Source organism: Sinocyclocheilus anshuiensis, unplaced genomic scaffold, assembly GCF_001515605.1.
Source record: "Sinocyclocheilus anshuiensis isolate Anshui unplaced genomic scaffold, SAMN03320099.WGS_v1.1 scaffold1170, whole genome shotgun sequence".
Lineage (NCBI taxonomy): Eukaryota > Metazoa > Chordata > Actinopteri > Cypriniformes > Cyprinidae > Sinocyclocheilus > Sinocyclocheilus anshuiensis.
Genome location: NW_015538055.1, coordinates 2,351,788 through 2,364,159, shown reverse-complemented (window position 1 = coordinate 2,364,159; position 12,372 = coordinate 2,351,788). Strand labels below are relative to the sequence as shown.

Here is a 12,372-nt window from a genome sequence, read left to right as displayed (position 1 = left end):
TGCTGAAGTTGAAAGCACCCACAGCTAGAATCTTTTAGACTTTCATGTCCTCTGAATAATTCACAAATATTCTCTGAATAAATCACTCGTTTTGAGGTCAGGAGTTTATGTTTTATGCTCTCGACCATTTTAGAACAATTTAGTTGTTTGTTAAAACACAGAGAGGTAAAAATTGCCTAGTGAGAACATTCTGCATAAATTGGCTGTATGGAATTCATGTTAGACAAGATGGCATTCAGTGACTTTAATAAGCAGAAGACTGACAGATTAAAAGGATTTCAGAGACGCAGCATGCTTGCACATTCACTGTGGGACTGGGAAATCTAATTGTTCTCCATTATTCCTTTTATTCTGCTCCTGCAAGGTTTTGTGATCTGGATTCTGTACAAAATATTAGCCAAGCGTAACCATAGCTGAATTTGCATTAAATGAAGAGTCAAGAGTTATAGATTAGCATTTAGCACCAAGGATACTTTGAATATTCTGAATATTCAGTGCTTATTTATGCAGAGCTTTTTGTTTTAGTCATAAGTGTTGTCTTTTGTCCTTTAAATCCTTTAAATGGAGTCAATATCATCATATTTGCTAATTTTTATCTCATTTTAGCTGACAAACACATTTGGTAACACTTTAGTTTAGGGACTAATTCTCATTTTAGCATGCATATTACTTGCATATTGGCTATGTATTAGCACACACACACACACACACACACACACACACACACACACACACACACACAAACACACACACACACAAAGTGTTGTTAACATACATTTCCAATCAAACGTTTAGGACTGGTAAGATTAAATAAAAAATACAGTAAAGCAGTAATAATGTGAAAAATGATTACAATTTAAAATAAATGTTTTCTATATTAATATATTTTAAAATTATTTATTCATGTTAAGGCAAAGCTGAATTTTCAGCAGCTATTTCTCCAGTCTTCAGTGTCACATGATCCTTCAGCAATTATTCTAATATGCTAATTTGATGCTCAAGAAACATTTCTTATTACAATCAATGTTAAAAATAGGTGTGCTGCTTAATAATTTTGTGGAAAACGTGATTTTCAAACTTGTTTTCAAAGTTAGAAAGTTCAAAAGAACATTTTATCAAACGTCTAATTGAAAGTTCAAAAGAAGCATTCATTTGAAATATAATAAAATCTTTGTAACATTATAAATGTATTTTCAGTTTTTTGATCAGTTTAAATGTGTCCTTGTTAAATATAAGTATTAATAAAAAAAAACTATAATAATCTTACTGATCTCAAACAGTTGATCGGTAGTGTATTTGTCTGTAAATTTGTTGACGAGGTGCTATAGAGACACGCGGGAGAAACAGCTGCAGATAAATGCTGAAATTAATCGACCACATGTTCTTCGAACGCGTTGAGCTCACATTGATCCATCATGGTCTATTATTCTCTGTGCCTGCTGCTTTTCAAGATAAGATAGTCTTTCATCTTCTTTATTCTTAATAATCTTCAATAGTAAGTGTGTGTGATTACTGTGTTATGTTTGTTAGATATCCAATTGGTCTTTATCACAATCTGAAATGATTCTAGTGTGTTTCATGTGAGCCTGAAGAAAGAGTAACTAATTATCTATAGTAATAGCAAATCTTCACAGATTGTCATGATTTGCTTCTCTCCAGTGTTTTTGCCATCTTTTCTCTTTTGCTATCAATAAAATAGGCAGAAAACCCTTCACCGCTAAACTAGAGAGCATGGTGAGGGTTTTTTTCACAAAGCAGTAAATGGGTACGCTTGTAATTTGGCTTAGTAGTGGATTGGATTACTGATTTTGCTGAAGCTTTTTTGTGTTATTGACCCGTGAGCCTTGTTTCGATTCCACACACAAACAGATTCAGATCGCTGTAGTTGGCTGTTGCGGGGGTGGACCGGGAGTGGGGATGGCGGGTGACTAGCATTGGTCGTGCCAACTATGGTTTGTTTTGTTTTGAAATGAGAGTCCAATCTTACTTTTTTATTCCTAATGGTCAGTGGCAATGCTGTTTTTGAGGATGCCAGGCACTGGAAAGACACTTAAAAGCAATTAAAATTGTCTCATGCTGTCTATGGATGTAGAAGCCAAGTAGTGAAATATTCTTTCAGATGGAGAGTTTCATGTGGAGGTTAAGATGTTGTAAATAACACGAGTTTATGTGCCAGAAACCTTTTTAATACAAGTTAATACAAATGAACCTATGTCAACATCTATGGCAGTATATTTTGGGGGTCAGTAAGATTTTTTAAATGTTTTTGAAAGAAGTCTCTTTTGCTCTGCAAGGATGCATTTATTTAATCAAAACTACAGGAAGGACACTAATGTAAATGTTTTCTATTTGAATATATTTTAAAATGTAATTGAATTTTCAGCAGCCTTTACTCCAGTCATAAGTGTCACATGATCCTTCAGAAATCATTCTAATATGCTGCTAAAGACACATAATTATTATAAGTTTTGTTGTACTAATTTCATTTCATTTTTATTTATTATTTATTTATTTATTTATTTTTCAAGACTCTACAATCAACTTGGTCACTTCTGATATATATATATATATATATATATATATGTATATGTATATATGTGTGTGTGTGTATATACAGGTGCATCTCAATAAATTAGAATGTCGTGGAAAAGTTCATTTATTTCAGTAATTCAACTCAAATTGTGAAACTCGTGTATTAAATAAATTCAATGCACACAGACTGAAGTAGTTTAAGTCTTTGGTTCTTTTAATTGTGATGATTTTGGCTCACATTTAACAAATACATATATATACTGTATATATATATATATACTGTATATTAGACATATTAGTTATTCATTTAAAACATTCATAAAGCAGATCTTCTTTGGTGGAAATAAAACCAATATCAGTAATTATGATATTATTGAAGAAAGTAGTACAGATTTGCTAGCACTTTCACTCAGATAATGAATTTCTTATTCTTCAGGCTGACATTAAACAACACATGCATTTCAAAAATATGATAAAAACAAAATAGATATCTAAAGAATGTAACAGTGTACACAAACATACGCACAAGTGCAGAAGATGAAGGACTTATCTTATCTCGAAGAACAGCTGGCACTGAGATTAATACACCATCATGAACCTCCAAACCCCTGTGACACACAAAGAAACACTCCAACATGTTTCACTGTCACTCCAGGTGAAGAGGTCTTAGAGCAGCTCTCCTAAAGTATGTAAAATAATTTGTCTCTGGCTTGCCAAGTAGGTAATTCTCTGTGGCGGTCCACACTGATTTATTCTTCATTTGTCAAACGCCGCAGTCTTTTTTTTTTTTGTCTTTTTTTGTCTTTTCCTACAAAGAAATGGATTATAGAGAAAGCAGTATAACATAATGAAGTGTTCAATTACTGCAACAAAGAGTTCTGTTTTACATTGGAGTCACATCTGCTAACCACAAACCTTTCTCTCTCACACACTCTCTCTCTCTAAAAGCAAGACCTCACAAATTAAAGTCATGCATCACTCCTGCCTATTGTTTTCAACAGCACAGACAGTCTTTCCTCAACAGTGTCTTGAAGAAAGACTCCCTCAAGAATCATCAGGCACACAAGCGAACAGTCCTTTTGTGCATACTTAACTTTAGTTCTTGCATATAACAAACCTCAGTACTCAAGACACTGATAGAGCTGTCTGTAGATATCTGTACCATTAAATCTGCCGTGTTGTTGTTTGGGTAGCTAGTTGAGTAAACATGTTGATAGATTGACTAATTTAAATTAGCTCTGCGAGATTGTAACTACAATTGGTTCTAAAGAGAAAATGGACTGTAGAAGGAGACAGTTTATGTTAAAGGAATAGTTCATCCAATAATGAAAATTTATAGAATTAATAGCATTACATCACTTGCTCACCAATGGATCCTCTGCAGTGAATGGGTGCCGTCAGAATGAGAGTCCATAAAAGCATTACAATAATCCACAAGTAATCCACACCACTCCAGTCAATCAGTTAACGTCTTATGAAATGAAAAGTTGTGTTTGTAAGAAACAAATGCATCATGCTTTTAACTTCAAACTCGTTTGTCCAACTAAAAATAAGAGTCCTCTATTCATAATTTTGTTTTCTTTAGTGAAAAAGTTATCTTGTCTGAATCAGGAGAGATGGACTTTTTAATTGAAGAAAGTGTCATTACGGATTATGGTATTTTGGTAAGAAGCGAATGATTAAAGTTAAAAACGATGGATATTTTTTCTACAACGACACAGCTTTTCACTTCACACAACGTTAATTGATGGACTGGAGTCGTGTGAATTATTGTGATGTTTTTATCAGCTGTCTGGACTCTCATTCTGACGGCACCCATTCACTGCAGAGGATCCACTGTGGAAGTGTGAAACACATTTATGTTGCATTATGAATGCATTCAGACATGTTTGGGTGTTCATGTACTTATGTAAAGTCTGTGTTTGAATGCTCAAGCGCACACAGTTAATCACCTTTGTTAATGCTTAGTCAGTCAAAACCCAAGTCCAGTTCTGCTGTGTTAAAGCTTTGTGTAAAACTCCAGGGGCTCAATCAGTTTCCTCCTTTTGGCTTCGTTTTCCCATTTTCCTGGCTTCAGAAGATAAGCTGTAGTATGACTCCAAACCCAATTACAGCATATTTACTGTGGCCTGCATTAAAGGGGTCATATGATGCTGCTAAAAAGAACGTGGTTAACTCTTAACTTTTATAAAGAATATCTCTTTGGATTTGAGACTTTAGTCTTTGCAAATTTACAGATTTTCTTTATGCACCAAGAGCTTGTAACACTCCAAAGAGAAAGGAAAAAATGAAATCGCATCATATGACCCCTTTAATATTTACACCCTCTGAAGGGATCGTTTTTAATAGCATTTCTGTATATGTCCTGCAGATCCATTTTGATATGACGCTTACACATATACTGCTGTTTGGGCCGATCTTAAGGATAGTGCACTGTGTAGGGGAGTGTGAGAGTACATATTCATTGATTATCTGTTTGACCCCATGCCAGATTCATTATTCTTTGCAAATAAGAGACAGCGTTTGCAGTGAGTGTTCATATTCACAATCAATTAAATGGTACAGGAAGAAGTGTTATTAAGTAAAAGAGATATCAGTCATTCTATTGATCTGTTTAGTTTTGCTTTAATCATGACTTTGATCTTCTAATGAGATCCAGTAGACAGACAAATTAATTAAAAATACATTTTTCCCCTTGTTTTGCTCAATTTGGAGATAAACTTGGCACCAATCTACGGCCAGTTGCTCCAAAGTCTCTTAGATTGCAGATTTTGCTGTTTACTATTGAAATAGTTTTAATATTAGTTTTAGTACTATAATGGCAGTTCAGATTAATGTGGGCTAAGGAATCTATAATGATTAAGTATTTCGAGAAAAATGCGTGCTTTATATAATCACTCAACGTATTGACTGGGAAGGTAACATCCCATGATCTTACTTTAAAAAGTGCTTGCTTTAAAAATGATCACATTGAATGAAGGATGAAGACAATGGATGATCAATTGCAGACTCTTAAACTAAACTAGACAATCTGTTAAATAAAAGCAATACTAATCTTGTCAATGAAATGATTGATGAAGATGTTTACTGCTGTTCTTTCGTGATCGACATTGAAGGCAGTGCAGAAAGATGTATTTTGACTAATTAAAACCTGTTTGAGCTGGAAGAGCTGAGCCCTGGTAAACTGATTAAAATCGCTTTACTAGTGAGTTAATTAGTTCACGCAAATGCATTTTATGCAAATGATATTAATCAGCTGCATCTACAACACAAACAGTATTACGATTGCACAGACAATGAAGCTTATACACAGAATTACATTCTAGATGTGTCAGTCTCATTGGAAACATGCTGCAATATTGTAAACAGTCTCTAAAATTTGAAAAAAAAAAAAAATTGTGACAATACTTATATTCATCTATTGTTTTAAGGGCTTTTAGGATGTTTTCAGGACATGTATTTTGCCAAACTTAATACATGTTTAAGTTAACATGTTTTTACAGTATTCAAATTGAAAATTTGTTTGGTTGAACATTTGCTGTGCTGTAATTTTTTTATTTAGTCATTTTGCACATAGTTGCCAACTAAAATAGTTTAAAAAGAGTAAAACACTAAAATCATTATGATAATATTAGCTAAATGTAAAGCATACTTTTGTCAAAAGACAAAAACTAGGATGAAAACAAAAAAACTTACATTTAATATATTTAATGAATGTTTGGATTATTTAATATTCAATAAATATTTAGCTGAATTTTTATAATGAGTGACTGGACTGCCTTAATGTATTCAGAAATATATAGTGAAATAAAATCTGGATATGTTGATCTTTATTTTGAGGTAAAGGGAAAAACAGCTCCAGTTGCTTAAAATTATGCTTCACAATTCTTGATGAATGAAACCTTTAGAGACATGTCACTTTTCTAAAAATTGCTGGTCGCTGCTATCAATGAATAGGGAAAGAGACATGTTAAATGAAGCGGAGTTGATCACTTCAGACAGTGTAGTAACGAATGATTGGTGATGAGCAGACCTCCTGAGATGAATCTGTGCATATGACAGCTAATCAATTTGTGTTTCATTTTATATCAATGCTTAGACCATTCGCAGTAAAACAGCAAATGAAAAGCTGTCACACATGCACAATGTGCTCAAAAGGAGCTCTAGGAGGATGAGAGACCATCGCAGATGTTGCTGAAATTAACTGTGGCCTGTTGAACACTCGCTGTCTTCCCGTCTGGAGTTAATAAGGCTTTTCTTCTGAGAACTCTGACCTCTGTTAAGCTCTTCTCGACTGCCAGAAGTGGCTCTCCACTGACTGAGAGCAAGACACTCTTTGACACTGTTGCTATGAATTTAATGCCAATATCTGTGAAACATTAAACATGACATTTTTGAGATGTAGTGCAGTTTGTTGTAACAGTTCTACTGTGACTTTGTGTTGCTAGACGGTCCTCGGCCCTCGCAGAAAGAGATCGCCTCCCTCAGAGCCTTCATGCTGCTCTTCCTCAAACAGCTCATACTGAAGGTGAGCAGCATTTAATGTGTTCACATATTGTGTAACTGGATAATATTTAGCATATGCATACAGGTAAAAATACAAATATAATGACTTGACATCTGTCCTCAATCTTACCACCCATATTAACTATAGCAAGACCATAGCAAATACTTATAATATCAGCCATATCAGAAACATATCTGCAGAAATACATTGAATTTTACAGAAAAATCATGAGAAATGTTAATGAGAGATGATATCCTAATGTATGTATCCATGCTCATCAATATAATGTATTGAAATATATTTTGGATGTTGAAATGTCCTGCTCAATATAAAACTTTTTTTTATATATATAAAAAATGCAAGTTTTATTTTTTAATAATTATTTTCTAATTGTTTTATTATAATTTTATAAAATAATTATTAAAAGTAAAATGTAAAAAAAATGGGAAGCTGACATATCTTGCTCAATATAAAACTTTTTTTTTAATAAAATAAAATAAAATGTTTTTTTAATAATTGTTTTCTAATTGTTTTAATTACGATTAATAATTATTAATTCTTGTTTACATTTGTTGTTGTAAAGTAGTTGAAATCGATTTAGGAAGAAATTTATATATATTCAGTACATAATTAAATTTTTTTTATTATTTATTTATTTATTTTTGGTCACACTATAAGGCATTGTTATATGAACGAGTGAAGGCAAAAATTTTTATTAAAAATGATAAAAAAATTAAAAGAAATGCGGGCTATGTTACAGGACCTGAGATATAAACTTTTCCTTAAACTTATACATTCATATAACTTTTAACCTTTCAGAATGATATAGTGAATTTAATTTTAATTGTGTGCCTGTCACAAATACACATGTATTAAATTATCAAAGTATAGAGAACAACAGCTCTAGGGCTGTTGCTTTGGCAGGTTTTCAATCTCATTCACCAGCCCCAGCTGTTTACAATTTTCTAATAGGACCGTAGGAAAAAGTGTACACTTGTTCAGATCAGTGCTAACAAATCAAGAAATCTGTCAGGTAGCCAAGGCACGAGCAAACAACAATTAGCTCTCAAGCTGCCTGTGCTCTTGCAGTAATGGGAAACGTGTGCATTCGTCAGCACCGCTACAACCAGACAGTTCACTCTGCTTTCCTAATAATAAGAGACAGCTTGTAAAAGTCAGGACCCAAATTTGCTGTGAACAGTAATTTCAGCAAACACAAACAGCCTCAATGAATTTGAAATCATTGTTATTTTGTGTGTTTTCTTCTTATTTCTATTTCTATTTCATAGTCTGCCAGCATGCCGATGGCAGTAGCAGCTTATAAGTGCAGCTGGGTGTTTTGCAACAGCATATTGCAAAAGTAGCATTGTTCAGCATTTTCTTTTTTTGTTTTATTCATCAGGACCGAGGTGTTAAAGAAGATGAGCTTCAAAGTATTCTCAACTACCTGCTGACCATGCATGAGGTGCGTCTTCACCATATTACAGTTTTCCCTCAGCAGACCCTTTGAATCTGACATATATCTGTTTTTACAAGATTTTTACTTTTCCTTTAGGTTTCTAAATGGGCCCAGTTTTATGCCCCTTTAAAACATTCTATTCGATATTATTTAAATGATTAATTTGGTCCAGGTAGTAAAGAAAAATCACCCAAAAAACAGAAACACATAAATTATGTTCTTTTGGAGTTTCAATTCATCAAAGAATCCTAAAAAATCAAAAAAATATGAAGCAACACAACTGTTTTCAACATTGATAGTAATTAGAAATATTTATTGAGCAAATCAGCATATTAGAATGATTTCTGAAAGATCATGTGACACTGAAGACTGGAATAATGGCTGCTGGAAACATCACATGACAAAAAAAAAATTAAAAACATTAAAACAGAAAGTGGTTATTTTAGCCATTTAAGTGCCACCCCCATTTTTGAATATAGATGTGAAAGTGCACTATTCAAACTTAAATTGTTATAATTCATGAAGCTTTGGAATACAGACCTAAGGTTGGACTCTTTTTTAAGAAGACAATCTGCAGATTATTGCAGAAGTGTAATCATTTCAAAATATTAAAAGTATCAAAAAGTTAAAGAAGTTTAAATTTACTGTAAAGAAAATGCACTGTACCATTTTTATTTTATTATATATAAAATAAATATTTTTCAAAATATTTTTGAATCCAAAATTGCTACAAAATGAAAGCCTTATGTCTAAGTAAGTTATGTTCCAAATTTGAAGTTGATATAAAAAAAAAATTGAGGTTCCTGAGAGATCTTATTTAGGGTGTTATACCACAAACAGCCACCGGGTGCCATCAAAACTCCATTGAATTTTTTTAATGCATTTTTCTGTCACAAATGTCTAAATATCTCTGTCAATATTACTTCTATCACAAAATAACCACCAAATATGGAATCTTGAGACTCAGATGTATTTTGTCAAGATTATAAAAAGTTTTGATTCTAAAAGAGCATAATACATTTTGTAATATGACACCTGACTCCACCCACTAAGGGGGAGGAGACCGGCAAAAGGGTTTAAAGTACCATTTACATGGTAACGCAATGTCCGATTTCAAAATGGTTTTCACAGGATGAATTTTGAGGTTTTAAGCTTTCAAATGATATGTAATTTATGATTATTACTAAGATATGTGACAGAGAAAAAAGACAACGAAAAAAAAGAGCGCCAACGGGCCCACCGGTGGCACTTAAGAGGTTAAATTGTAATAATATTTTTCAATATTACTGTTAAGTAAGTTAACATTTTTCAGTCACTACGTTTTTTTCATATGCCCATTATTTAGTAGTTTTCATGCTTTGCTATTATTCTAAAATGTAGAAAACAGTCCCATTAAAGAATAGTTAGGCCTGTACAAACTTTTGCTTTAGTTTTGGAGCTGAATGAACTTAACACGGTTGGATTAAATGCTTATATGAATGAATGAATGAATGAATGAATGATGCATTTATATAGCGCTTTACTGTGTATTGTTGTACACCCAAAGCGCTTTACAATCATGTGGGGGGGTCTCTCCTCAACCACCACCAGTGTGCAGCATCCACTTGGATGCTTATATATTTTACTCTGTTCAGGATGAGAACCTCCACGATGTCCTTCAGCTGCTGGTGGCCCTCATGTCTGAGCACTCTGCCTCCATGATTCCTGCCTTTGACAAGAGGAACGGCATCCGGTAAGATCTGAGTTCACTCCACACACACACAGTCAAATTTCATTATATTTCATCTAGTCTCTGATGATGGAGTTTGCCTACATGATACAATCATGAATTATTCACGAGACTCGACATAGGAATTGCAATGATATTTTCATATTTATTTATTTTTTTCTGACAAGCAGGATAAAGCTCACACCCTGCATGTCAGGCTAATGAAATATAGATGATTTGATAGAGTTATTTGCTTTTTGAAGTTTTGGGTTTGGCTAAAAATAACTGATATGACTTTGATGAACAGCTTCATGGTGCTTTACACAATGCCATTTCCTCTCTATTATTGTCTGCCAGTTTCTAATTTTTTAGCAGCAGCCACATGATGAATTGAAAAAGAAATTGTTTGGCACTTTCCCACTGGTTCTTCGTTTTTGACATGAAATGTAGTGAATTAATTCAGAATATTTCTCTTTTTAGTTTTAATTTAATTTCATTTCTTTTCAGGGTGGTGTACAAACTACTGGCTTCCAAGAGTGAAAGTATCCGGGTTCAGGCTCTTAAAGTTCTGGCATATTTCCTCAAACACTTAGGCCACAAGTGAGTGCATCCATTCTTCTCTTTCCCAGAGACATTTTCACAATGAAGTCTTCCAAGAGTCATTTTTTTTTTTTCTCAAGTGTATCTGACAAGGTAAAATTTGTGCTTGCATAAGGACAGAGTTCTCATCAGTAATGTGTTTATGACATTTTAAAGCTATTCTTACTATTTGAAGTAGTCTCTATATGGCTCCAGGGCTTTTGGTACCTATAGTGAGATAATCTACCCAGAAGCCTTTTTTTTAACTAGTGTGTGATTATGTATGCTGCTATTTGTAAGTGTGTATATATCTACATATGTCATTTTAATTCATTAATTATTATCAATAATAATGTTATTAAGTTTAATGAAGTCCCCAATGCTCACTAAGGCTGCATTTTTGATAAAAATACAATAAAAACAGCATATTGTGAAATATTATTACAATTTAAAATAACCGTTTTCTATTTGAATATATTTTCAAATGTAATTTATTCCTGTGATGGCAAAGCTGAATTTTCAGCATCATTACTCCTGTCTTCAATGTCACATGATCCTTCAGAATTAATTCTAATATGCTGATTTGTTGCTAAAGAAACATCTTTTATTATTATCAATGTTGAAAACAGTTTTTTCCTGCTTCTTTATTTTGAATTATTCCAAACATTTGACCACTAGTGTATTCTAAATTTTTATTTGTAATCATTAGAAATATGTACTATTGTTATTACTATTTTATTGGAATTGAAAGATAAAAATATAATTTAATATAAAAATAAAAAATGTAATAAAACGTATATTTATAATCACGATGTGTAATGCATATTTTGACTAAAACATTTTCTGTCATTTTAATCTTTTTATTATTTAAAACTCGATGGATGCAAACCAAAATATACCATTATTCATAAAAAAATTAATTCGCCTGGCATCAGTGCAAAAACAGCTTCACATTATACAAAACATAAGACTCAAAAAACTGTTATTCACTCTGGATTCTGACTGAAGGAGCCAGATAGCTGATAAACACACATACGACCTCATGTCATTTGTATTAATGTACTAAGCTGTGACATTGCTCTGCAACCATAATCAACTTATCTTTGCTTTATGTTCTATATTTTGCATTACATAATGTTTCTATGTTGCCCTCACATGTAAATAATGTAAAGCATTCCTGCCCACTGATGCAAGTATATGTACCTCGGCCAGCTCTTCTAGAATTTGCCACTGGTTCTGATGTCTCTACAGTATAGTGGTTAAACATGAGATATAATTTGTTTTGTGTAAATCTAACGGACAATCTTTGGTCTCATTAATCTATTATTTGTTCCAGAGCAAATAGTTTCGGCTGAGGGCAAAATCTCATCACGTTATATTTTATGTAACTTTAATGCTGTAGCGCTGTCACGATGCACACACACGAGGAACGAGGAGACGCTGGAGAATACTTTACCAAGACTTTATTTACAGGAACCAAGGGAGACGAACTCAGGAAGACGTTTAACAGCGGACAGAGAACTTGGGACTGGGAACACTTTTTATACACACAGGAGGAGGGGATGACGAGACACACCTGGGAGCAAT

The 12,372-nt window shown here is 33.1% G+C and overlaps 1 protein-coding gene across 1 annotated transcript in view; it reads left to right on the top strand.

Annotated features, from left to right (window-relative positions):
• Window positions 1-12,372, top strand: part of LOC107683414 (neurobeachin-like) — a 267,384-nt gene that overhangs the window by 90,112 nt on the left and 164,900 nt on the right. The window contains exons 14-17 of the mRNA XM_016479471.1: window positions 6,981-7,060; window positions 8,442-8,504; window positions 10,133-10,230; window positions 10,714-10,806. Coding sequence (XP_016334957.1) covers window positions 6,981-7,060; window positions 8,442-8,504; window positions 10,133-10,230; window positions 10,714-10,806 — 334 coding nt within the window. The remainder of the gene's footprint in view (window positions 1-6,980; window positions 7,061-8,441; window positions 8,505-10,132; window positions 10,231-10,713; window positions 10,807-12,372) is intronic.